This window comes from Puntigrus tetrazona, unplaced genomic scaffold (genome assembly GCF_018831695.1).
Source record: "Puntigrus tetrazona isolate hp1 unplaced genomic scaffold, ASM1883169v1 S000000116, whole genome shotgun sequence".
Classification (NCBI taxonomy): Eukaryota; Metazoa; Chordata; class Actinopteri; order Cypriniformes; family Cyprinidae; genus Puntigrus; species Puntigrus tetrazona.
This window is the reverse complement of record NW_025047793.1, coordinates 877,501-905,004: the sequence shown is the minus strand read 5'-3', so window position 1 is coordinate 905,004 and position 27,504 is coordinate 877,501. Positions and strand designations below refer to the sequence as shown.

At 39.6% G+C, this 27,504-nt stretch overlaps 2 protein-coding genes across 3 annotated transcripts in view; one reads left to right on the top strand and one right to left on the bottom strand.

Moving 5' to 3' along the window:
- Nucleotides 1-27,072, top strand: part of cdk5rap2 (CDK5 regulatory subunit associated protein 2) — a 32,623-nt gene extending 5,551 nt beyond the window's left edge. Inside the window, 47 exon segments of the mRNA XM_043229879.1 lie at nucleotides 84-160; nucleotides 525-639; nucleotides 723-904; nucleotides 998-1,139; nucleotides 1,399-1,452; nucleotides 3,659-3,793; nucleotides 4,436-4,555; nucleotides 4,709-4,801; nucleotides 4,936-5,154; nucleotides 5,321-5,491; nucleotides 5,564-5,674; nucleotides 5,820-5,957; nucleotides 6,036-6,215; nucleotides 6,302-6,496; nucleotides 6,604-6,795; nucleotides 6,893-7,025; nucleotides 7,177-7,316; nucleotides 7,394-7,510; nucleotides 7,648-7,794; nucleotides 7,876-7,988; nucleotides 8,086-8,225; nucleotides 9,591-9,722; nucleotides 9,812-9,921; nucleotides 10,001-10,132; nucleotides 10,670-10,735; nucleotides 10,836-11,017; nucleotides 11,098-11,497; nucleotides 11,593-13,159; nucleotides 13,523-13,627; nucleotides 14,380-14,776; nucleotides 14,869-15,089; nucleotides 15,305-15,365; nucleotides 16,251-16,441; nucleotides 19,066-19,326; nucleotides 20,206-20,331; nucleotides 20,413-20,526; nucleotides 20,604-20,730; nucleotides 21,847-21,968; nucleotides 22,050-22,250; nucleotides 22,633-22,692; nucleotides 22,963-23,153; nucleotides 23,631-23,762; nucleotides 25,187-25,210; nucleotides 25,213-25,327; nucleotides 25,520-25,566; nucleotides 26,319-26,364; nucleotides 26,631-27,072. Coding sequence (XP_043085814.1) covers nucleotides 84-160; nucleotides 525-639; nucleotides 723-904; nucleotides 998-1,139; nucleotides 1,399-1,452; nucleotides 3,659-3,793; nucleotides 4,436-4,555; nucleotides 4,709-4,801; nucleotides 4,936-5,154; nucleotides 5,321-5,491; nucleotides 5,564-5,674; nucleotides 5,820-5,957; nucleotides 6,036-6,215; nucleotides 6,302-6,496; nucleotides 6,604-6,795; nucleotides 6,893-7,025; nucleotides 7,177-7,316; nucleotides 7,394-7,510; nucleotides 7,648-7,794; nucleotides 7,876-7,988; nucleotides 8,086-8,225; nucleotides 9,591-9,722; nucleotides 9,812-9,921; nucleotides 10,001-10,132; nucleotides 10,670-10,735; nucleotides 10,836-11,017; nucleotides 11,098-11,497; nucleotides 11,593-13,159; nucleotides 13,523-13,627; nucleotides 14,380-14,776; nucleotides 14,869-15,089; nucleotides 15,305-15,365; nucleotides 16,251-16,441; nucleotides 19,066-19,326; nucleotides 20,206-20,331; nucleotides 20,413-20,526; nucleotides 20,604-20,730; nucleotides 21,847-21,968; nucleotides 22,050-22,250; nucleotides 22,633-22,692; nucleotides 22,963-23,153; nucleotides 23,631-23,762; nucleotides 25,187-25,210; nucleotides 25,213-25,327; nucleotides 25,520-25,566; nucleotides 26,319-26,364; nucleotides 26,631-26,743 — 8,157 coding nt within the window. The 3' untranslated portion in view covers nucleotides 26,744-27,072.
- Nucleotides 27,073-27,356: 284 nt separating this feature from the next.
- The window catches only part of nup188 (nucleoporin 188), a 21,169-nt gene continuing 21,021 nt past the window's right edge, over nucleotides 27,357-27,504 (bottom strand). For both annotated transcript variants that reach the window (XM_043229882.1, XM_043229883.1), the window contains exon 44: nucleotides 27,357-27,504. This exon is cut by the window's right edge and continues 444 nt beyond it. The gene's annotated coding sequence lies outside the window, so the exon portion shown is untranslated.

Genomic DNA, 27,504 nt, shown 5'->3' with positions numbered 1-27,504 from the left:
TTCATCCCTCTGTATTAAAGCAAGCTGTTGTTTTGTGCTTGTTGATCTCAGATTTCTTTATTAGAACTTGTTTGTTTGTGCAGAACATTGAGCTGAAGGTGGAGGTGGAGTCAATGAAACGAGACCTGGCTGAGAAACAAGAACTGCTAGTGTCCGCATCGTAAGTCCTGCCCACTTGTTTACTTCCTATTTTTACTAATCATTGCTACAACATTATAGAGCATCAAGTGATAAATTCTTCCTAAATAAAGCCTACATTTTTCCCTAGATTTGTTTATGTGTGACATTTTTTAAAGTCAAGTCTGATTGGTAAAATTAAACTCCACATAGCCATAAAATTGTTCTGATTGATTGTACAAAAACTTAATTTCAGTCTATATTACCCATATGGCTTTTTAATATAAAAAAATAACCTATTTATTACTTAATTGCACATTCAGGTCAGGCATTTACAATTGAACACATGCAATAGATATAAGACATGGATCTAAATAGCGTGTGTGTGTTTGTGTGTGTGTGTGTAGAAAAGCTTTAGAGAGTTTAGCCAGTCGAGGTGTTGATGATGGCAGAGAGAAAATGCAGAGAGAAATGGACTCACTCAGAGGAGCTTTCAGCGCTCGCATTCATGAACTCGAGGAGGTAAAACTAATTCTACAGTGTTTATAACAAATGCTTGGGAATGTGTCTTCCGTCTTTAGTCGTTGCTTTCTCTTTCTCTCAAGTCTCTGCAAGCCGCCCAAGAGGAGCTGGAAAGCATGGCCACCATCGCTGAACAGGAAAAGCTGAAGAATCTGAATCTGGAGAAAGAACGGCAAGCTTCCAAACAACCAGGACCCTCAGCTGATTCAGGCTCCACGCCTGACCGGGTCAGAGAGCTCCAGCAGGCCCTTCAGGAAAAGGAGAGGTGATTCAGAAAGAAATTTAATCTCTGAAACATCAGTTTACATTTAAAAAAAAAGCGTAATTTATTAACACGTCCCTGTTATGACTTCCAAAGTGCTCTTGAGCAGCTGCGGGTGTCACTCAAGAATCAAGAGGCCTTGATTGGAGAGCTTCGGAGCACTGACCCGAAACAGCCAATGGCAGAGCAGATGGCACAGCTCAAATCCCTTATTGGCCAAAAAGACAGTCAGCTACAGGTTACGCTTCTTTACACAGCTGAGTGATGGCTGCTTTGTGCCTGCTCAAAATTACTAGTGCTGCATAAAAGCCTGATTAATTTATACTTGCTTTAATACACTTCAGGCTTTAATGTAAATGCATTACGCAACCCGAGTGCTTCTGTGCTACTTTTGCGTTGTAAAATCAGCAGTAGTTTTGTAAACTTCATACATTAAGTTTTATGCTATCCGTAACACGCACAAACAAACACAGAGTAACATGTAGTTTATTTTACAGGCTCTTGGGGAAGAACTAGACCGTGGGAGACAAGATGCAGAAAGAGACAAAGAGGTAAGCAGACAGCTGGTCACATTGTGTTTTATAGAATAAAATTTGCTAGCGATTCACTGGGCGGATGTTTCCTACATAACAGATAATTGTTGTAATGGGAGAAAGGGGCTCGAAGCAATTGAAAGCTGATTCATCCATTCCAGCAGCAGCAACATTTCAGGCTTTTTCATTGTGCGCTCATGAGCATAATAGTTTAAATCTGCTCATCAATCTGAAGCACCCTAAAAATGATCAGTAAGTCCTGTCGTAATTAAAAATGACAGGAAAGCCAAAGCGTGAGAACCCTGTCGAAGGGCAATGTGCTAAGCTGGATTAGCACATCGACAGCACTCTGTGACTGCAGCAAATGGGAATCAGATATTAAAGGTTTGGACTGTTGTTTGCATTTGTTTGTGTTCAATTTAAGTAACTTTTGACGTTAGGATATTCTGGCTGTTCGACATGCAATAGCTCATGAGGTTTGTGGGGGGGTTTTAAGTCATTGCTAGGTGGTTCTCACTATAAATTTTCTGAGATTATGCTCTGTAGATATGACAGAGGTCCCTCCCTCGGTTCTAATCTGTGAGATTTTCAGGTGAACAGAGATGGGCAATCTAAGATGTCATTCAGGTTAATAGCAAAAACAGTGCAGCACTAGTTATGCACCAAAGATTAATACTTGGTGTTTGGGGGTTTGTTCGGATCATCAGAAATATATAATCCGTTTCATACATACAGTATGTTCCATACATAAGTGTGACTTGTAACATCTTCAAGACACAGCAGGAGCATCAGTGGCCCAAATACAACTCTTCTCATTGGACGCCTGCTGAGCTGAGTGGATTACTCTCTGTCTGTGTGTGTGTGTGTGTGTGTGTGTTAGCAGACGTTGCGCACATCACCCAAAGGATTTCCTGTGTGTGTTTGTGGATTAAAGGGTTTAAATCTGTGTGTGGGCAGAGCATAGTCAGTTCAGATTCAGTGCAGAGCAGAGCAAGACGGACCGAAAGAGACCGAGGCTGATGCACAGCAAGAACAGAAAATTGTAATTTCGGTCTATTGAACATGCGTGACCCATGCCGTGTGTGTGGCGTGTGCGTGCAGGGCGGTCAGTGTCGCTGGCTGTTCAGCGCATGTGGCCGTCTAAGGTTGGCGGTCATCCTTTCGCACGTGTTGGGCGTGGAATTGCAAAGAGATGGCCGCAGCGAGTTTCTTTGCGGGAAATGCGTGTTTATACTCGAGCGCATCGTGCAATGCGACATCGCCATTGGACAGCTGCAGGAAACGCATGCCGCTCAGCTGCAACGGATGCAGAATGAAAGAGATGGACTGAAAGCGCAGATCACAAACAAATACAGACAACATAACCTGATCAAACTAGGAGGGAACGTGCTGCTTAAACAGGAAGTTCAGACCGGAGCAAGCTTAAGTACTCCAAGACAGCTACTATGCTTTCGGCGAACTCAACCGTTTCAACCACAGCAGCACCAAACGCGAATTGCCTGCATCCAGGACACTCTAGGAAGAAGCCAAGGGCTTGTTTCTGTGAGTTCAGGTGGTGACAGTCAACAGGAGAAGTTTAAAGGTCGATTGAGGAGGTGTGTGAGTCTTGAGCCGCTTAGTAAAGCAGATCGTTCTCAGCGTTTGAAATTAAATTTTTCTTCACGTCAAAGTTCAAAAACCACTGGCGTGCCGGCAACCCGACCTCGCTCTCTTAGTCGAGACTATTTGGATGTCGTAAATAAGAAGAGTGCTTTGATTTCACGGTCAACTTCCCTCCAATCAGTGGCCCCGGAGCAGTATGACCACGCCCGCATCAGCGCATCACCCCTCAGACAGACACGCCCACTTAGAGGCTCCACCCCCACGTCCGTAGAAACGACCTCGCTGGTGTGTGATATACTGCAGCTCTTGAAGAGCGTGCAAATAGTGCGGCCTGTCCCACGATGCAACAGTAGCAAGATTCCAGTCATTAAAAATCCAAGTTATCTGCATGGAAGCACCCACAGTGGTGTGTCTTTGAAATTGAGGCTGGAGAAAAGTCTGAGAGAGATGGAGGAGGATTTTAATGATGAATACACACCTGTTAAACAGGAGGTACACCTCTTTTGCACTGCTTTTGATGACTCTCTACCTTCTCAGATTTTACCTAGAATGTTAGGGTACTGCACAATTTTTATTTACTGGCAAATTAAATGCATGTTTTTTTGTTTTGTTGTTGTTGCAGGTGTTTGTTGAAAGGCAGAATGAACTCAGCAGATTGGAGCAGAAAACTAGACAGCTGACTCAAGAACTGAATACAGCCAAGAGCAGCAACCAGACCCTTAAACACACACTAGAAGAAACAGAGAGAGACAAAAAGGTAAACTTAAATTGCTTTAAGTGAAAACCATAAAGAAATTCCCTACTGGAAAATGTAATTAAATCATGATTACCTTAACTTAAATACAGCAAATTAAAAACTTGCAATTTATTTCAGATAGTTTCCTTTTTATTTAATTTAATTTGATGTACTAAAATAACAAAAGCGAAAACTGAAATAGGAACTTAAGGGAACAATTCGCCCAAAAATGTAAATTCTGTCAACATTTCATCACACTTGAGTAGTTCCAAAAGTCCAGAAAGTGGGTCACCATTGACTTCCATAGCATTTTATTTTTCTTACTATGGAAGTCAATGGTGACCCAAAACAGCTTGGTTACAAACGTTCTTGAGAATATCTTACTTTGTGATCAGCAGAACTAATAAATTCATACAGATTTGGAACTACTCAAGGGTGAGTACATGATGACACACATTTTATTGTTGTGTGAACTATTCCTTTAAAACAAAATGAAAACCGAAAATTTGAAAAATTACTAAAATAACAAAAAATACATTAGCCTCTTTATTGTTGCCAATATTAATTTTAGAAAATTCTTCCATGCATGATTTCCAAGCAGATACTGTCATTGAAATAACATAGTATTGTGTTAAAATCTCATGGGGATGCTCTGTGTTTTAGGCTCTTTCTGATCAGCTGCAGGAGAGAGAGATCGAACTGGCTGCAGAGAAGAAGAACTCTCTGAAACGAGACAAAACCATCCAGGGCCTTAGTCTGGTTCTCAAAGAGAAGGAGAAAGAGGTATGATCTAGTCACACATTAAAACGGATTGATTTATTTTTTATTTTTTATCAATAAAAATAAAATTTTAGAGAACGACGATTCGGAGGGCAATAAAGCGAGAACATATGAATTTATTACATTTTTTAACCTTCTTTATTTCTGTTCCTTTAGATTGAAGATCTATCTGGTGATCTGGAGGAAAAAGATCAGGCTCTGGCTAAGGCTCGAGAGGCCCTTCATAAAGCCAAACTACAGAAATATCAGGTATTGTGCACTTTTTCAGTGGTGAGTTCGAACAGATTGACCGCTGGAGCTAGTCAGCTGCTCCTCATCACTAATATATTAGGTGGGTGAAGGAGTTGTGTAACTTATGCATTATGTTCTTCTGTCTGTTCCAGGGGGCTGAAGACCAGCAGTCTCTTCTCCTGGAGCAGCAGGCTGAATTGTCGCGGCTCCAGGCTGAAGCTCACTCCTCGCTGCTGGAAGCCCAGAAGCTGCAGCGTGTGCTCGGCAGCAGAGATTCAGAGCTGTCCCTTCTTCAACAGGCCAAACTAGAACTGGAACAAGAGCTGGAGCAACTGCAGCAACAGAAGAAGAAAGGAGACAAGACCATTAACGTCAGTAGCGCAGATAGAGAAAAAAACAAAACATTTAATAAACGGCAGTATTTCACTAAACACTTATGTCACTACAAAGAAAAAATACATTAAAATGCTCAGATGAGCTAAATGTAGAAACATTATCTTTAATATTTTTTTAAAAACCTTTCTTTGTTTACTGCAGGATCTTCAGAACCAACTGAAGAAGCTAAACGGTGCTCTTGCTGACAGAGAGAACGCTTTAGAACAGCAGCGCCTGGAACAGCAAGAACAGAACCGCGCTGCTGAACAGAAACTACAGAGCGCCGTAGAGCGACTCACAGCTAGCCTGAATCATAAGGACCAGCAGCTGCAGGTACAAACACACACTCACACAGAGCTTACAGCAACTTTCTGTGCTTGCTTATTCATTCCTGGTTTTTTTCAGGATTATATGATCATGGTTAAAGATCTGGAGAAGAACAGAACCCAAGAGGAAGGCGATCCCATCATGGGTAAACTGAGAGCACGGCTGAAGGAGAAAGAGAAAGCGCTTGAGGTTTGTATTTATATACCAGAAACAACCTGCTTAATTTAGAGGATGATTCAGGTCTTAATTATCTTTTGTGTCGGCAGAATGATGTGAACAGTTGTCAGTCCAGATATCATAAATATTAATTCCTTTTTTTGTGCTTTGTGAGCAGAAAGCCTTGGATGAGAAGTTTGCAGCAGTGGAGGAGAAAGAAAACGAGATCCATTTACTGCAACTGAGCTTGAGAGAGAAAGAAAGAGACGTGGAGCGGCTCAACAACCTGCTCTCGCATAACGAGGAGACTATCAATGTAAGAGATTTTGCTCTTCACATGATCTCTTGAGTGCCAATCTTGACTCAGATGCTGATGGTTTCTCTCTTTGTGTAGAGTTTTGACGCTCTCATAAAGGAAAGAGATCTTGAGCTGCAGCAGCTGTTGAACTCGCTTAAGAACCTTCAGAGGTGTAAAGATGAGGCTGAGCAGAACCTCCAGAGAGCTCTGAGAGAGAAAGATGCCATTATACAGCACTTGCAGCAAGCACTGGACAACAAAACGAGAGACATGGAGGTACGGCACACACTCTGCATAAGGTTTTTGGTGCAGACATCGGTCCGAATTCGATTAGTATCGAGGCGTTTTTCCTTCCTTTGCAGGAGATGGCTAATAGGGTTCTAAACCAATCAGAGTCTCAGGGTCGTGACCTCGCCGAGCAGATGAGTCAGAGATTAAAGGTTACAGAGGCAATGATGTCAGAGGCGGTAAAGGACAGAGAGAGGCTAGTGACCGAGAACCAAACCACTGTAGAAAATCTGCTGACCACAATCAGCAGCAAAGACCAGCTTCTGAAGGTACCGGATACCAGAAATGTATTTATTTTTCTATTTCAATTTGCATATACATTTAGAGAGTTTTGATGCACTTGTACACGCTTCACAAATGTGTGTTGTGTTTGTAGGAGAGTGCGGAGCGTCACATACAGGCTCTGAATGACCGTGCAGGAGAATTGCAGGATCTTCGTAAGGAGCTGGCAGACACACAGCTGCAGCTCAGAAACGCACAGAGACTGAACGCTACAGCAACACAGGACGGCCACCTAGAGACCGCTGAACTCCGTGCAATGCTGGCTGAAAAGGAAGCCCTCATCAATGTGAGACTGGAACTGGTTTAGCGTGCAAAAGAGCGTTATAAGAATACCATTTTGTTATAAGTTAATGGCAATTAATGTTCTTCTGTTGGCTTTATAGAAGCTGCTAGACCGTGGACAGGAGAAAGATCGTATCCTGTTGGAAATGAAGACAAGTGAAACTCCTCTTCCTCAGGTGCTGGAGCTCAGGCAGACCATTGAGGTGCTGCAGGAGAAACTTGAGGAGAGAGAAGGTGAGGGTGTGTTTGTCCTGTACAAATAAAACTATTTTACAGTAATGGTGCGCAAATGGGCAGATTAAAACACTGGTATTATCAGAAGTATAGCATGCCTCACTTAAAATCAACTTAAATTATATCTAGACATATTTTTGTGTGTGTGTAGCTGAGCTAAGCAGGCGAAACAGTGAGGAAACTCTGGGTGTAACGACAGTCGGTAAGAAATCAGCGGTGGTTTTGAAGGAAGAGCTCACACAGAAAACAGAAGCTCTGAATGCGGCTCTGAAGAGAGAGAACCAGCTCAAGGTCTTAATTTGAGATCTTAATGGATTTGTTTTTTGTTCAGCATTTTAGGTTTTTAAAATAACGTGTTTTTGTGACAGATTTCTCTAGCAGAGCTTCAGTCAGCGCTCTCAGAACTAGAGACGCGATTGGAGGGGCAGGCGGCCAATATCCAGTCCCTTACATCAACACTTAACACTAAAGAAGAAATCATTACTGTGAGTATAAACCACACTCGCATATACCGCCATTCAAAATGGTGTGGTCATTTTAGATTCAGCAAGGATGCATAAGCCCTGAGTTCTGAGGTTGGGTTAAAGCATATGCTTCAGTCTGATTTTGGGGTTCTGCGCAGGAGCTGCACCAGCGTTTCTCTCAGAGAGGGGACTGTCGACTTCCTCCGACCCGGGGTCAAGCATCCCAGCCAGGTGAAAGCGAATGCAGCGTTTCCTCCCTCCCTCAGAGAGAAAGAACCATCATTGGAGGAGATCGCCAACAACAGGTACACGTGAACACATGCACGCATTCTTTAAGCTAATACATGTTAGCATCTCTGATGTTAAATGCCTTTCTTATTTTGTAGGATATATCTTCTGTATCGGATCTGCTGACTGAGCAAACGCAGTTAAACAGAGCACTGAGAGCCGAGCAACATCTGTACTCTGACCTCATCAGAGCTGTCAAAGAGCGGGACAGGTGTGTGTGTGTGTGTGTGTGAGACACCTAAAAGGTTGTGTTTTTTGTAATGTGACGTTAAACACTTTTATTTTAATGATGCTTTTTTTTGTTACAGTGTTGAGAGGCTGCAGGCGCTGCAGCTGGAGCTCACAGCTGTATCCCTCCTCAGACAGCAGCTGGAGAGCGGAGTCCAGATGAACACAGAGCTGAGAGATCAGCTACAGAAAGAGATCCAGAGAGCCAAAGAGAGAGAAGGTGCAGTACAGACAGAGAGTGCAGAAAACCAATCAGATGGCATTCTATAATCTCCCAAAATACAGAAAAAGCAATGATGCAGGGCTAAAGCCAGTTCAAGGTCACAGTTAATATTCTGCCCATCAGGTTGTTGATTTTCTGGATTGCACTTATTTATATCAGCCCTGTGTCTGGTGTAAAGCAGGACACACAGTAACAGCACTTCCAGCTTTTATATCATTATCATTGTTTATCCCCACATACTCATGCTTTGTTCATTTATATGGAAGCTTGCATTTATCCTTTTTCTGTCTTTTCTTTGTATGCATGTTTGTTCTGTTTTCTTTTGTGGTGTTCTGAAATTTTCTGGCAATCTTGTCCATCTTGTTCATCTTCTTCTGTTTTCTCGTCTGTTCATTCATTCCTCTGTGATTTATTTTGCTTTATTTATTTATAGATAAATATTCTTTGTAATAAAGTCTTTTAAATGTCTGTGTGGCTCATCAGCACTAAAACACTAATAATACATTCACCTCATCCCACCCTGCCTTGTACACAAACATACCTTCACTGTACATACCAATGAAAACCTTTCCAATCCAATAACCTTCACAATGGTCATGGGATCCACATATACTCACCACAAGTTCAGTTCTTGCACACGAATGCAGAAGAGATGGATCAGGCAGTTTCCAAATACACTGCTGAAAATAAACTGCGTTCTGTTTCTGCTCCATTTACCCGTAATCCTTTTGTGTCCATCTGCTTCGTGGGATTGTGGCTGTAGTGATACCTTTTCCAGCCATCACAAAATAAATTTTTTTTTTTGTTGTCCTAAAGTAGTCCTAAAACCTTAAACCAAAATGTATATTTAGGACAACCTTGGTGAAAGGTTTTGATCCATGTATATAAATGTGTGTGTGTGTGTGTGTGTGTGTGTGTGTGTATATATATATATATATATATATATATATATATATATATATATATATATATATATATATATATATATATATATATATATATATTAGTTTTATTTTTACAGTTTTAGTTACACTGGAGCGGAGTGGATAATATAATTTAATAATAAAAAAAAAAAATCTAACTTTTGAATACGATTCAAGTTGAATGTGGTCATTTTTCAAATGCACCTGATTAACTTTCCTATTAACATTCTAATTAACTTCTAACCTCTGTCCAACCCTTTCACCAGTCCGTATGCTTTAAGTCTCAGTTAAAAGTCATGCACCCATCCATTTCTTCTTTCGTGTTTTCTCAGCTGTTCTTAAAGACTAAAGAAAATATGCAGAGAACAAAGTAATACATGCATATATGTTGAATGTATTTGCAGTGTCTCTGACTGCTTGCGTATACATGTGTGCGTAGGTTCAAACCCTTCAGAGTTAGAGAGCATGCGTGATGCACTAGAGGAAGCACAGCGCTGGAACGCCTCTCTGCAAGCCAGACTGGGACAGATCCAGAACCGGGGAGGAGGGGTCGGACAAGCCAACGATTCAAGTATGTTCACATATCATACGTGTCATTTGGCGATCCTTAAACTATTTAGATTATTTTAGTTAATTTCCAAATTTTTCTGATGATTTTAGTGGACACACTGAGTTTGATTGGCGATCAGACGTCCTATATGAGTATATTTGTTGGTGAAGGGCCAGAGGAGGAGCTCCAGCACCTGACCATTGAACAGCTCAGAATAAAGGTGAGTGCCTATTCACTAAGTGCTGTGTCATTTTTGTCAGACAAAAATGGAAAGATTTATGTTCTTCTCTTATTTTCAGGTTTTGGAGCTTCAGGCAGTCAATGCTGACCTGCAGAAGAAGCTGCTTCTGGTAGAAAAAGACATTGTGGGTAAAGATCTAGTAGTCTCTCAGAAAGAACCAGACCTAATCAACCTCTCAACTCCAATCAAGGTATACAGTGAAATCTTAGCCTTAAAAATAGGCTTATTAAATTTTTTTTGGAATACATTTGTGCAAAGCTAACATTTAGTATGATGCCAATGTAAAACGGGGCCCAATTTCTTACCTGCTTTTAACCTCTTAACCTTTAACCTCAGACCTTCTGACTTTGTGCTTTCGTGTTTTGTTTAAGACTGACCTCTTGTCTGCAGTTGAGTTTCTAGTTTACTAACATTAGTTAGTGGTAGGTTGGATCTTTTCTATTAGATTGTTTCTGTAACGTGTTTGTCTGCTGAATGAGTGGTTATGTATGTGTCTGCGGTTATTTATTTTTTTTCCTCCCTCTAGTTTTCTCTCTCTTTCTCTGTCTCTCTTCCATCCCTGCTAACCCCTGTTATCTCCTCTCTCTGTCTTTCTGGCTTATTTTCTTACCCATGATCACCTGCAGCCGCCCCATCCTACCGTTACTGTGTGCTTTCTTTATATTCTGTTCCATTATGGCATTTTGTGTTGTTAAGTCATGTGTCACCAAACATGCCATTACTGTAGCAAACATCGATACAGCAGAAACCAGCTTCTGAAGGTGATGTGACACTAATGCCTCCAAACACGAAGGTAAGAGAAATGGAAATATTGTAAAATATGCTTTAATGTGGAGACCAACGTAATCCTGTTTTGATATTTACTGTTGTCCCATGTGTTGTTGATCTCTAAGGAGAGATATGATGAGGGAGATCCCTCTCCAGAGGATGTTGGTGAGAGTAATCAACCATCACAGACTCAGAGACAGCAAAATGGAACACAACTCCAATCCAGATTCCTTAGGGATGAATCAGAAAAGGCTGAACTCCGATCACTTCTCTCAGATTGTGGCGCAGATTCAGTCTCTCAACTCAGGTATGTTTGAGATAACCATGTAACCACATTTTAGCTTTGGTTGTATGTCAAACAAAACCTTGAACTGCTGCAATTTGTAGGGAGCAAGTGGCCAAACTCCGCTTGGAAGCATCCGAACTCCGTGGATTTTTGAAGGAGGAAAATGCCACAGAGTCCAAGGAAAGCGCAGAGAGTTCTGGAGAAAGCGACAGTCATGGAGACCTGCACCAAGCCGTGAAGTTGCTCCGCTCAGAAGCCAGAGGTCACCGAAAGATAATTCGACTGCTTAAAGAGCAGCTGCAGCGTAACGCTGTATCAGATGCTAGAAGTCAGCTTGACTTTAAGATGATGGCCAGCAATAGGGAACAACTGCAGACAAATCAGGAAGATCTGCAGAGAGATACCAACACGTTGGAGAAAGAGAACAAACCAAGAGAAAGGAAAGAAATGGAGGAGAGATATGAGAGAAGAAGGCAGAAGCAGCACATGGCCAGGCATGCAGTGAGTAACTCTTGATCTTGATTTTAATTGATTGATGACTTTTTAAAAGTATATTTAAAGTATATAATCCGTAAAATAATCTTAATTTGTTTTAGGCATATGTAAAGTCTCGGCTACCAGTACCTGTGAGGCCCAGTAAGAGTTCTGGGCAGAGTTCAGAAGATCTGAGCGAACTGCATTTAGGCAACTTTCAACACCGAAACAAAGACTACTTGATTAGGTCTGAAGAGTCTGATTACAGCACGGACAGCAAGATGTCTTCGAGATCAGCTCAGCATGAACACCTAGAATTAGACCATGCTAAAGATGCTAGGCTGAGTCCATCTACTGGAACAAAACAAGACACTGACATTAACCAGAATTTGGAGTCTGAGCTAATAATGCAATTGGAATTGCTGAATCAAGAATGCCAAGAGAAGGAGGAGCTAATCTCCCGCCTGAGGGAACAGATCCAGGAAGGGGACCAGCTACATGCGGAGCTACAGGAGAAGGACAAGCTCAACCGAGAGTACCTGGAAGCCCTGCAAGCGGCAGAGTCTACCATTGCGTACCTCACCGCATGCAGCTTGGATTCGGAGTGTGGAATTGGTCAAACAGGAGATATAACCTTGCAGCAACGCTGTGCAGATCTTCAGAAGGCTGTTGAGGAGAAAGACAGACTCAACGCTCAGCTCTTGGATTGCTTGAACTCTACAGAATCTGCCATTGCATTGCTCCGAAATTTAGACACTGCAAGCAGCCAAATAGATCTTGGGCAAGAGGACCCAAAAGCGCTTTGTGAGAGGCTTGAGGACATGATTAGACGGATCAGAATTTCTCAGCAACGTGACGGCAGGTCAAAAGACCTCCACAGCCCAGAGGTTGGTCCAACACGAGGAGCTGATTCTGAGCTGCATCGTCAGGTGGACTCACTGCAGGAGTCACTTTTGCAGCAGTGCAAGATGAATGCAGAGCTGCAGGAGAAGCTCTGGACTTCAGAAGCAGCTGTTAAAAAGTTAAGTGCAGCTGTCAGCGCCAAGCGCAACAGTGCACCCACAGGTCTGGAGGGGAACAACACCCCTCGACCAGAAGGAAAGGTCCTATCATCGCAACAGTTGACAGACTGTCTGTCTGAGTGCATAAGAGCCACTGAAGGCGCGGTGAAGTCTCTTGCAGACGTTTGCTTTAAACCAAACCAGTCATACGAGGAGATGTCGTCTAGTCCAGAGATAAAGAAATGGCTAGAAAGGCTGCAGCGTGCTCTGCTGGAGAGAGAGTCTCTGGAGGACCCGGTCTGCACTGAGACGCACCAACAAAAGACAAGCACGCCCATTCAGAACCCTGAGAGTTCTGAACCAGAACGGCAACAGAACGTTCAGAAGCCTGTGACCTCACACCAGAATCTTCACAAGAGTCTCTTGATGCTTCTTCAGATTTATACTGAGCGTGCTCAGAAAATGAGCAAACTGGAGGAAGCTGTTAGTGGGCTTGGCCAAAGTGGAGGAGGTGGAGATGCACCTGGAAATGAAACTTTGGAGAGGAACGCCCAGATCGAAAGTTTGCAGAAGGCCCTGAAGGCGAAGCAGAGAGCGTGCCGGCAATTAGAGGAGAAACTGTCAATCGCTCAGTCTGTCATTGCTGCGCATGGCTCAAATAAAGAGAAACCATCTGATCAGGGCAAAGGTAAAGGACACGCATTCAGTACACTCAGTTAAGGTTAAACACTGCCCAAATTAGCTCTTTTTAATGTACAAAGACACTTTTTTGTGTGTGTATGTCGCATGCAATTGTTTTACCTTAGTGTTTATGTCAGGGATTAAATTTAATCTTAATTTCATGATCAAAGCTCTGTAGTTTCAAAAAATAATGCTGTACAATACAGTGATAATTGAGAGATGAACAAAATCAAAACATAAAAGCACTTTATATGTTGCCCAATACCGACCTGCGTTAAGTGCCATTCAGATTGATTGAGGTACCACGACAGGCATGTTGCTTGTTTTTCTGGTTGGGACTGCTGTTCTCAACCCTGCCTGTCTGCTCTAGCACCCCCTAGTGAACGGGATGATAAAGGGGTGCAAGTGGAGGCGCAGGACCTCGGGTATGAAACGAGTGGAAGGAGTGAGACGGAAGTGGAGGGCAGTAGCACAGGTAGACAGGGAAAAACATTTCTTTTTATTAAGACTGCATGTGAGGGTTTCTGCATGGAAAGGCAATTTCTCTCTCATCTCTTTTGATGATCCATGCAAACTGCTACTGACTGCATGATCGTAATGAACGGTGTGTTACTCTTTGGATAATTTAAGGGCTCAGTTCACCCTGAATTGAAAGTACTTAAGACTTTTTACTCCACTTAAAGGAATAGTTTACCCCAAAATTTAAATTCTGTTATTTACTCACCCTTGAGTAATTCTTTGTTCTGCCAAATGCAAAGGAAGATATTTTGAAGAAAGTTTCCACAAATATCTTCCTTTGTGTATGAAAAAGAAATTTATACTATTCTTTCTAACTTATTTATAAAGAAGAAATTTATAACTAAGAAATGTATAACTTCTTGAGGGTGAGTAAATGATGACAGAATTTTCTTTTTTGGGTATTCTGTTCCTTTAACACCGAAGTTTGAAACAATGATGGTACTGTTCCCTGTGGTTAAAAATCACAAGGAAGCGTAAACAATTCTTGGGTACACTTGTTCTTTAACATTGGTTATGTTTTTGTCACCACACGTTTGTGTGTGCTCAGTTTGTTTTAACATGGTTTGCATCACTTCCACTGCATGACCAAACCATCTCTGATTTAATAATGTAACTAAGGAGGCATCTTTGAGGACTCTAACCACCATTGCTGTGATTAACTTTATTGGTTTTTTCTTTGTCTTGTTTCTTTGTGTTTGTCACTATCAGATGTGGGAGGTGTTTTGCGGTTGGTTCCCAGTCTGTCTCCTGTCCTCACTGGCAATCAGGAACGATTTTCACCTGATACTACCGCATCCAGCCCCTCGTACCCCAGCTCTCCTGGCCTGAGCTCTCCTCGACCCTCTGACCTTCACAACGACCCCGCCCTACACGTCCAGCAGCTCAGGGCACAGATCGAAGGCCAAAACAAAGTCATCCAGAACCTCCAGAGGCAGCTGCGTAAGAAGTCTTTATCGTCTGAGCTCCTCAGCGTGAACTCTGACCCCACAGCAGCTGAAGAAGAGGAGGAAACGAAGATGATGAAGGCTCAAATCACCCAACTGAGCGCTGAGCTTGAAAGAGAGAGAACCCTGAACAGAAGTAGTCAAGCAGGATCTCCATCCAGGTAGCTTTTATTACCACCACCATCATCATCATCATCATCATCAACAACGGTATACATCATTTATCTCTCGCTCCCTCTCTCTTTCTCGGCAGGATCGAGTCTCTGGTCCAGTCTCAGGCCCGGGAGTTGTGTGAGCTTCGGGAACAGATCCGTGTGTCTCGTGGTTTGGGTGTGGGACAGCGTAAACAGCTGCTGGAGCTCAGAAGAGCTCTAGAGGAGTTACTTCAGCCCGATAACATGCACTCCACTCAGGGAACCCAGCTCAGAGAGCAGCTGGATCACAGCCTGAGCCTGCTGGAAAAACTGGAGCAGGGTAAATATACACCAACACACAGAGAAACCACTAAAGAAGAATGGTAGAGATGGGAAACTTTGAAGAAGAGGCAATGCGTATAACTATACATTTTATTGGAGGAAGTATGCTCGGGTTTTTATTATGCAAAAGCTGAAATAGTGTATTGATGCTAAAATATTTAAAACAATACTATACTATGTTGAAGTATATAAGTGTTTTCTGTTATCCTTTAGTTTCTACAGGAGGGTCTGGTATGGATAATGAAGAAGAAGCAGAATCAGAGATGAAGCTCAGGTGAGAACAAATACCGAACTCTCAAATACGTAACAGAAGAAAAGCAGAACAGAGCACACTGTTAGTGTATACTTGAAGCTGGTGCTTGATGTTGTAGTCTTCCGGTTCCTCCCGACAGTGATTGTGAGTGGCTTTGGGATGAGCTGCAGTGCCTGCGCTCTCAGCTAGAGGGTGACAGACAACAGCAGCAGCTGCAGATGGTTTATTTGTGCAGGCAGAACCAGAATCTAGCCGTTAGCACGCAGCGTTACATTGACCTGTGAGTGCTTCCTGCAAGGGCCTGTGTGCAGTGCAGCGTGTGTCTTCTCTCTACGACGGCAATCTTTCTTAGAGTCATTTAGGTTTTGTTTTTGTGTTGAATTTTCTCTGTGGGTGACGGTCTTTTTGCCTATATTCAAGCTCCATCCCAATTCATATACTGTGTTATATAGTATGAAAGGTGATGATTAATGTGTGACGAATTACACTGCTACTTTTTTTCCAAAACAAACAAACCTGCATTTAAAATATTCACAATTAGCGATCGTAATAAATGCTTTTTGGCAGCATATCAGCATCTTAAAATGATAGCTAAAGGATCGTATGGTACTGAAGACTGGAGTAAAGATGCTCAAAGTGTTTTTGATTAAATGCAGAACACACATTACAAAAATACCGAGTGCTACTATCTCTTTAAGGGATAGTGTTTATTCTGGGAGATTTTTAAAATATGCATCCATATATGATATTTTTTTTTTAAACTAGTACAAGTATAGGCTTTGGGATTTTGCCTTACTCTTTACTTCCTAGTTTCCTCGTCATCTTTGTGTGTTGTTGTGGTATTGTTGATTTGTTTGCTGCGTCCAGGTGTTTCGTTCTCTCTCTAATTGTTAGCGTGTGTCTCAGACTCTCCACAGAGCTACAGGAGAAAGATCGACTCATTCATTCTCTGCAGCATCGGCTGCGAATGCAAGTTCCCAGAATGCACCAGCACTCGGACTCCGAGATGAGTGACAGGCTGTCCAACGACGGCACCACCTCCTTCCGTGACAGCCCTCCTGCGCTCCGCAGACAGACCCCCAACGCTCCTCACGCAGGTAACTCTCTCCTCATCAGGTGTAAGTCTGTTTCTAAACGTGTCTGATTGTATCTCAGGTAACGCATCAGAATGCCAAAGTAGAACCGAACGCGTGTTAACGTCTTTCCAATAAAGTTCTTCAATGTTTTATCAACCCGAAACAGACTCGTTGCTAATAGATGAATGTAATCTCAGTTCAAGGCAGAGCACCTTTTAAATCAAGCTGAATTATTTATCCAGTAAACCTTCAAATGGGTCTCTTGTTGATTTGCCAGTGACCTCTTGACCTGAAGAGATGTGCAGGTCAAATGAGTTTTGGTACGTGATAACACTGAAGCCTTGTCTCACAGTTTTAAGCCTTATGTAATATAATTCTACGCACACTAACTTTTATATATTATAGGTGAGGTTTAAGTAACAGCAGTTGATGTTTTAGTATTATTTATGTAGTTACATTTTGTTTATTAGTGTTTTTTTAGCAAAAAAGTATTTCTATAAAAACCAAAAATACAGTGAACACCCTCCCCATCCATCCATATACTGTCATAACAATGGTAAAAAAAAATAGTATTACAGTAATTAACAACAATAATAATTAATTACTATAATAAAAAAAATATTCAGAGATGAAGCAAAATGATAAGAGAGAGGAAGAATAAACACAAGTTAATACACACACACTGGTCAATCATTAGAGCCTAACAAAGTTGCCCGAATATAGTCAAAGACTGGGGTTTTCATTTATTAGTGTTTTTAATTGAACTTCTTTTTGTCTTAGTCGATAAACGTTTGAAATATATATTTTGATTGATTGATTTAATTAAAAAAAAAAAAAAATATATATATATATATATATATATATATATATATATATATATATATATATATATAATTTTTTTTAGAAGTAATTTTTTAGTTTTAGTTTTTTTATTTTAGTAATGTTACGTGCTGAATTTTTATATAGAATTTCTATTTAGCATTTTTTTATAAAAAGTAATTTTAGTACTTATTTGAGTCTGTTGCCATAAGTTTAACTTGCATTAAGTTTTTAAATTCTGCTTGTTGGTACGATGCATACTTATTACAATTTTACAGCAAAACAACATGTTTATTTATCACTATACTCACTATATCACTATACTCTTTTAAAGTATTTTAGTGAAGCCACGTTTGCTTTCTTGATTAAATATGCAGTCATCTATTTTTGTTAATCTGCGGTCCTGTCGACTAGAGCGTTTGAGTGGTGTAGTGAAACGGCAGGAGCCGGGGCTGGTGTCCTGTTTCTGGCCCTTACAGATGCATTATTCAGTATGCTCTGTTATCTCCTCCGCCCTCCTGAGAGCCGTTAGGAGCCCTGAGCCGGTGTGCTGCTCATTCCTTGACTGTTTAGTATCATACAAATGGACAGATTTTGCTCTTCACTAGAAGCTCTGGCACAAGATGCTGGATGAACTCTCACAGCGCTCCACTAGCAAACCGAAGGAATTCGTTACTCCTGATCTCTCTTCAGAACGACCTGGTTCAAGTTTCCCAGCATCTGGGACACAACAGATCAAGAGATTGGAGATGTATTCAGTGAACGCCTGATGGACGGCACCGTGTTTGCAGGATATTTAGCCCTAATGTTCTTAGAGGCGAGAGTGTCTCATGTGAAGTGATGCTGGATTGTCTTTTAGACCGGATAGGTGTTTGCGAGCGTGTTACAGCTGAGCTAAACTTCCTATTGGACTGAAACTATTCTGAGATCAGGTCTGTGGACATGAGTCAACAAGTTGTGCTCCATAACAGATGGAGAAAAGTGCTTAAAGCCTCCAAAGAGGAAGGTAAAAAACAGCGTTCATGTCCAGTTCTGCACTTAAACCCTACTGATGCCTTGCTGTCTTGAATTGTATTTTATATTTATTTATTTTATATTTATATTTATATTTATTTATTTTATATTTATATTTAATATTTATATTGACTTTTAAGTAACAAAAGTGAACCTTTGTACCATTGTTAGTTTAGATTTATGCATGCACTATTGTTTTAAATTCTATATTTTGTTGTTTTTAGTATTTCTGTTGAGCTTAATTTAATTATTTCCATTTTAGTGTTAAGTGCATAGTACTTCAATTTATTGCATTTCTCATTTTAATATTTTCCTCTTCAACTTTAATTACCAAAAACTATTTTCATAGTTACACATGATAAAAATGTGTTTTAAGACATTAAACTCAATTAATGTTAACATTTATCAGTAAGTGTCCCCTTATTATACAGACATAAAGTATTGTTTTCATTGTCTTTGATAAAAAGTATATGTAATGCAGATTTCTGAAGGATCATGTGAAACTGAAGACTTGAGTAATGATTGTGCAAATTCACAGCAATAAATTACATTTTAAAATATATTCATATAGTCAAATGGACAATTTTTTTTTTAATATATTTCAGAATAGTACCGTTTTTACTGTATTTAAATAAAAGCAGCTTTGAAGAGCTGAAGAGACTGTTGCATGCTGACTTGTCTAATATTTAATATAAAACAATAAAGTAGAAATGGACAAAATGGCTGAAATTAGTTTTCTGAGTAATAACTTTACGGCTCATGCTTATTTTTTTTTGCAGTCGTAAACAAATCTTTCTTGCCGTTTCTTGCAGGACTGAAGGCAACCAACGGCGAGGCACTTTCGGATGCACGGCTGGCTCCTGGGGGCGTGGACGATGACGGAGAGGAGAGTGTCCGGACGCTGCAGAGGGAGAATGGACGCCTGCAGGAGCAGCTGAGAAGCAGCGAGGAGCTGAACGCTACGCTTCGCAGTGAGCTGGACCTCACTCGGTCTGTCCTGAAGCACAAGCCCCAGACCGAAGACAAGCAGCCGCAGCAGCAGAACAAGTCAGAGAGCAAGACCATCAACTCAGGTAGAGTCAGAGAGATGCAACGTTACAGTGGGCATTGACTGCATTTGACTTCTTAAAATTTTAATCCTAAAAAAGCCTTGAAAACAGATATGAACAAGATCTCACGATATTACTACTTCTTGAGGTGAAAAGAGGTCTTGTGATATAAGTAAAAGTTTATTTTTGATTTTGTGTGTGTATATATATATATATATATATATATATATATATATATATATATACACATACATACACATACATACATACTATATATATACATATATACACATATATATAATGTATGTATATATATATATATATATATATATATATATATATATATATATATATATATATATATATATATATATAATGTATGTATATATATATATATATATATATATATATATATATATATACACACACACACACACACACACACACACACACACACACATATATAATGTATGTGTATATATATATAATAATAAGTATAATAATGTATATATGTGTATATATATATATATAATAATAAGTATAATAATATCAAAAGATTTTATAGTGCTTTCATTATGTTTGATCTTTTACTGCATGTGCTGTTTGTTTGGGTTTCTTGCAATGCGTATAAAGTCTGACAGCTCTGTTGACAAATCTTTTTCTCTGCATATGCTATGAGTTTTTCACTCAGTCTATTATTTTATAGATTCTATTTTATTTTATTGAAGCCACAGCTACTAGATGCTTTGCATGTACTGCAGTTTATTTGTACCATTTTGTTTATTTTATTAGAATTTGAAAGATATTAATCTCTGATTTTAGACTTTAATGTCCTTAAAAGTACTGGAATTTAATTTTGCCGTTTCCGCACTAACCCTGTTATCCACATACTTTCTCTCTTAGATCTGTTAGCAGAACACCTGCAGGAGATCAGAGCGCTTCGTCTGCGTCTCGAAGAGACGATCAGAACCAACGAGAGACTCCGAGAACAGTTAGAACGAAAGTTACAGGAAGCTGAGAAAGACTCGGGTGAGCACACGGTCTCGTGCATGACTGCAATGCTCCTCAGATCTTCAGATCACTCAATATGTGTGTCTATGTGATCAACAGCCACTAACATCTTCATCGCTGGTTCTGAGGATCAAGCTCACATCAGCAGTGAACTTCACTTCCTGCTCACTCAAAACCACACGCTCAAAGAGCAGCTCAACCAGGGAGCACGAGGTAACGCGCTCTGTAGTGTTAAACCTGCTTCTAGATGTGATCTGTTGGCTGTCGTCACAGCTGTGTGTTTCAAACAGATAAACAGAAGGAGAACGACCGCCTGAGGGAGACTTTGGCCCGGCGGACCGCTAAACTAGAGCTGAGCAGAAAAGAGTGTGAGACACTGAAGCAGGAGAAAACTCAGCTACAGGACAACCTGTACAGGTAACACACACATACAGCTACAGGGAAATGTTTCTTATAAAAGAGATCAGCTGCAGATACACACAGCGATCTGGTATCACATAATGTGTGTATCATAGTTAGTGTATCATGTGTCATCGTGTAATGACTTGCTTTAATTATTGCAATTATTTGTAAGCCAGGAGGTAAATGAGCAATTGGCTGAGTTTCATGTTACAAACACACACTCATTAAGTCGTCTCTGAATATTTTAGGTTTTTAGTTGTTTCCTACCTCTCCATTTACATTACAAACGCGTATCTTCAACTAGCAACAACCAGATCATATATGAACTCTGAACATTTCAGCTCAGCATTGCTCACCTGCTGAAGGCCAGTTTTGAGTGCTTTAGTTGTTAATGCATTACGTTTTGTGACTAAATTAGTAAGTGATTTGGCTTTTGATGCAGAAAATGATTAGTTCTGAATGATTCAGGGAAGTGATTTAGTTGTTCATGCTTTAATTGTTAATTGATTCAGTTTCTAATGCAGCAAGTATTTTTCTTTAATGCAGTAGGCCTAGTGAGTGAATAATGCAATAATTGTTCTGACTGATTCAGTAAATTATTGTCTTTCAGTCTGAATGATTGTCTTAACTGAATCAGTCAGAAAGGGCAATTAAGGCACTACTCACTGTGACTGATTCAGTAAGTGATTCAGTTATTAAAACAGTACTCACTTTCAATGATTCAGTGATGCAGTAAATGTTTCTGCAAGTTGTTCAGTGAGTCATTGAGTTGAGTCTGACCGATTGAGTCTGCAGTTCAGTTGTTGATGCAGTAATCATTCCGACCTCTTAGTTAAGCAGTAAGCCTTTTGACCAATTCATTGAGTCGTTTAATGCAGTAATTGTGACTGATTCAGTAAGTAGTTCGTTTGTTAATGCAGTTATGATTTTGACTCATTCAGTAAGTGATGATTCATTTAGTTTCATTATGATTCATCACATCAATATGATTCAGAGTAATCTGCTGATTGGTGTCATTCATTTTAAAAAAGAATTCTTTTTGTGTGACATGCATAATAAAGTTTGTGTGTGTGTGTGTGTGTGTGTGTGTGTGTGTGTGTGTGTGTGTGTGTGTGTGTGTGTGTTTTTCAGGTTGCAGTGTGAGAGCAGTCATCAGAGGCAGCAGCTGTGTGATACCCAGCAGCTCTTGCAGTCTGTGCGTGTGGAGCTGCAGGTGCATGAGCACATGAAGAACTCCACACACACTCACACAGGTGCGTTCACACAGACACACACATGCCGTCGAGGTCGGGTCGAGGCACCGCTGATGTCTGTGCGTGTGTGTGTGTGTTCAGGTGAGGGCTGCGGCTCTGGATCTGAGAGCGGTTCTGCGGCGGATCTGAGCGAGCTGTTGGCTGAGATCAGACAGCTGCGTGTTCAGCTGGAGAGAAGCATCCAGATCAACACCACACTGAGACAGAGACTGGAGCAGCAGCTGCTGACCCGCACGGACCCCAGATCAACCATCAACATCAACTACCTGCTACGCAAAACAGGTACACACACACACACACACACACACGCACAGTGTATTTGTTTGAGGTTTATTCATTTATTGGAGAGCGAGTTTGTTAAACCCGAAGAGTGATATTTAAACCAATGTATTTCATTCATTCTTTGTTCATTCTCGTTTTGCTCTTTCTCTTGTTTAAAGTCTCGTTTCTGGCTTTATTTTGCTCTGTTATTCTTTTAAATGTATTTGTCGTTTTGTTTCTTTCTGTCTTTTTTGGGTGAAGTCTATCTTTTGGTTGTTTCTTTCAATCTTTTCTTTCCCTGTTTTGTCATTATTTTTTGTTTTCTTTTTTTGATTTACTGTACTTTTGATCTGTCTTATTAATTGTGGTCGTTCCTTCTCATGTCGTTTACCTTCTTTCTCAGATGAAGCTGGTAAATCAGATGTTCTTCACTTACACACAGACGTGTCCAGTGCTGCTCATGGTAGGCGCCTTGGACCTTTTCTGTTGTTTGTGATTTATAGATATTAGTCAGTTTCTGAATAGATTAACATTGCAGTGAAGAATCAGAAGAGCATGAAAATGAAAGAAAAAGAAATTGCAGCCTATTAGGTATCAGTATCGCTGTTGGGTCCAAAAAGGTCATTTTCGGTCAAATCTGATATTGTGTGTAAATACTGTTCTCAAAACCTGTTGCACAAAAATAGTAAACCTTGAAAATGAAGTGGTCATTTCCACTTGTGTTTGTGTTCAGACAGCGGTAGCTCAGTGGACTCTGGTTCTCACGCTCCGTCCCGGCTGGTTCCGGGTCACCGGCTGTGGGCGGACAGACGCGGGCGTCACGTTCTGGGCCTGATCGAGGACTATAATGCCCTGCGCAAACAGATCACTGAAGCCAAGAGACTCACTGCAGATCTGGACACACAGATACATGACTGCGGCCGGGTGAGAAGACACACACACACTCACTCACTCACTCACTCACTCTCACACACACTCTCACTCACACACACTCACTCATCCATCCATCAATCACTCACTCACTCACTCACTCTCACTCACTCACTCTCACTCACTCACTCTCACATTCACTCACTCATTCACTCACTCACTCACTCATCAATCACTCACACTCACTTCACTCTCAATCGCTCACTCTCACTCACTCACTCTCACATTCACTCACACATCACTCACTCACTCACTCACACACACACTCACTCATCAATCTCTCACTCTCACTCACACACACACACACTCACACACACTCACTCTCACACACACTCATCAATCACTCACTCTCTCACATTCACTCTCTCACATTCACTCATAAATCAATCACTTACTCACACACACACACACACACACTCACACTCAGAGTCATGTTTCAGTGCTGAATGTGTTTCCTGTGGTGTGTGTCAGGCTGGGGATCAGCTGAAGAGCGTCTCTGGTAGTGTGAACACCATGCAGCAGGTTCTGGAGGAGGCCTCTCGACTTCTCAACCTGCTCTGGAGAGTCTCTCCACCCTCAGGAGACGCCACACACACTCAACAGGTATCAGTTTCATTTAGATAAATATTCTTTTAGATAAAGCTCAAATATAATGGATTATGGCTAAAAAAGAAAGGTAAAGGTTAATTTCATAATAGAATGTGACCATCAATAACTGAAATAAATGAATAATTTATTTATGTGAAATAAAACACTCTTCAGGATAAAAAAAGTTCAATCAATTGGAGGAAAAAAAAATCTAACGTTGTCTTTGTATAATCATTTGTATTAATTTGCTTGTTTACTTATGTGAAATAAAATAAAAAAAGTAATGTAATATACTAAGTTATGCATAAGATGAAATAATTAAATGCTTTTTGGAGTTCATATCATTAAATAAAAATCGGTGCTGTCAAATGATTAATTGCCAAAAAAAAGTTTACATAATATGTATGTACTGTGCATATTTATTATATGTGTGTGTGTGTATATATGTATATGTGTGTGTGTGTGTGTATATATATATATATGTATGTGTATATATATATATATATATATATATATATATATATATATATATATATACATGTGTATATGTATATATGTATATATCTATATGTGTATGGTATATATGTATATATGTATATATTATATATGTGAAATATGTGTATATATATGTATATGGAATATATATGTATGTGTATATATGTATATGTATATGTATGTGTATATATTTTGTATATCACAATATATATAATATATATATTATATGTATATATAATGTATATATATGTCATATATATATGTATATGTATATATATGTATATATATGTATATGTATATATATGTATATATATATGTATATGTATATATATGTATATATATATATATATAAACACACACATACAGTATACATCTTGAAAATATTTACATGTGTATATGTGTCATATTTCTGGTTACAATTTATTACAATTTATTTGTGAAATTAAATATACCTTGAAATGGAATATAATAGATTAAATTAAATAGTAATGTGTTTCTATCATTAAGTTCACAATTTGACAATAAATTATTTTGAAAAGCTACTAATCTTCCATTTTCATTTAATTTTTGTCAAATGAAATATACCTGTATATGTATTGAAAGAAAATATATATAAAAAAATGTAATGAAATGTGACTATAAATAAGTGAAATGAAAAATATGCAGGTGACTAAATGAAATATTCTGTAAAATGATGAAATACATATGGAGTGTTCCTACCATTAAATTAATATTACTATGAAATATTAGGTGTGAAATTCATTTAATTGTATTACAATAGAATTCAAAGTTTGTTTCTGTAAAAATAAAAATCACTTCCCATTTTATTATATTATATATGAAATCTAGACATAAAACAGTGTTGAAAGAAATACATTGTGACTAATTGCCAACCATTACCAGCAGTACTGGGCTGACTGTGTGTGTGTGTGTGTGTGTGTCAGGAGGAGCTGCTGAAGAGTGAGATCACACACACACACACACTCGTCTGTCTCAGCACACAGCGGATGCACAGCGGACACACACACGCCTCAGATCCACCAACCAGCTGAAAGAGGGCATGGAGCGCGTCATCATCGACCAGCTCAGACTCACACACACACACACACACACACTCACTCACTCACACACACACACACACACACACACACACACACACACACACACACACACACACACACACACACACACACACACACACACACACACACACACACACTCACTCACTCACTCTCACAGTCAACCAACACTGATGTGTGTGTCGTGTGTTCCTGCAGTGTCTCTGACTCACGGCGTGCTGAAGAGAGCCAGAGGAAACCTGGAGGTGCGTTCCTTTACATGCATTCAACCTCTGGGTTCGTTCTAGTGGTTTCCACAGAAGTGTGAAGCAGCAACAGATCAGTGTATTAAAATGATTTCTGAAGGATCATCTGACACTGAAGACTGGAGTAATGATACTGAAACTGAAGCTTTTTTTCAATATATTCTATTTAAAAACACTAAATTGCAATGATATTTCATAGTATTACTGTTTTAAGCTGAAGAGACCTCTTTAAAAAAACGGTATAAAAATGTGATTCAGCTGATTGACAGAATAACTTTTTGGATCCAAAATATTCAAGTAAATTGGGCATTTTTTTGTCATTGTTGCTTTTTTGGGCGAATGTCAAATTAATTGAATATACACTATACATTGAATGTATAAAAATAATCATTCAAAAAGTTAAATGCATTTTGGTTAAATTCATGATTTCATTTATTTAAAATAAATCTTTGCAATGTTACATAACTTAAATATATGAAGTAATTGGGATTGGGAAACAATAAATTGGGATGAAAATGAAAAAAAAAGTCCTTGCAAACATATTTTTTTGACTCAAAGTATTGAAGGAGAGGTTCATGATGAATTCTGAGATGAACTGAGATATAAACAAAAACACAAAAAAGGTATTTTTTTTATTGCTACAACATATATATATAACCAGAGGTGTTTAATGTTCTGATCATTTCTTTGTGGATATATTTCTCCTCTCTTCTTTCTGTCTTCATGATGTGGTTTATTCACCTGTCTTTCAGTCTAACTATCTGAATGTTTTTGGGCTGAAGGGTCTGAAGGTGGAAGGTTAGTTTAATAACGGCTGTGTGTTTGTGTGCGTTCAGAAGCAGATCTGTTTCTTTGCATGATGATCACTGCATGTTCACTGCTTTCCTCTTCTTCCCTTTCTTTTCTCTCTTTTTGCTTGCAGTTGTTTGAAGAGTTTTGCTCCCTGTCTCTGCTGTGGTTTGAGTTTTATTTCAGGCTTGAGATGCTCTGCATGGATTTGTTTCATCGTTTGGCTCCTCCCTTTAACACATCTCTGATAGCTGCACCTGATTGTGTTCCCGCAGGACGTCCCACTGAACGGCCAGTGACCAATCAGCAGTCGGGAGGCGTGGTCTGCCAGCAGCGTTCAGGCAGAGGCTCCGCCTGCAGTGAAGACTCCTCCCACTACAGCAGTTAGACCCCGCCTCCGGATCAGAGCTGTTTAATCCTAACGTCTCTTAAATTGCGCTTTTAATTTATTACTCTTTGAGGTACGCTGATACCGTTCAGAAGTATTTGCACAGACACAGTGAGCATTTAGCCGTTTAAAAGGGAACGTTTTTGATAGCGGAAGAGATTTTCTCCTGTAAATACTTTGAGCTTTAGTTTTATACTGGTTTTAGACAGTCTCGTGTGAGTATTATCCTGCTTAAGATCTAATATTTTGATGTAAATGAGTGGTACGTGTACATTAAATAAGCTCAATGTAGCAAACCTTTTCAAGTAAATGTATAAACCCTCATAAAACCGTGTCTGTGTTTATGGTACACTGGGTTGAATTATATGGGACAAGGGTAGCAAGGTTTCTTTTTCACTCATTTACTTTAATAGGCTTACTAATTAAAAATGGTCTATAAAATGTTTTCAAAGAAAAACAAATCAAGGCTGAATGTATATATTACTGTGTAAGAAATGATAAAAGACGTTAACTTCTCTCTAATGCAAATTAGGGCCAATAAGTATAATTTTAGAATTAAAAATTAAATTATTTCCCAGCACAAGTAATTATAAAAAGTAGAAATTGGACCATGTTTAGCTTTACTCCCTTTCACTTTCAGTTTATTATGGTTATAAGACAAATATATGGCAACTGCGACATAGAAAGGTTTCATACAAAACAATGGCATACAATTGTGACAAACTTCTGTAACATGTTTTAATTATATACATGTAACTACA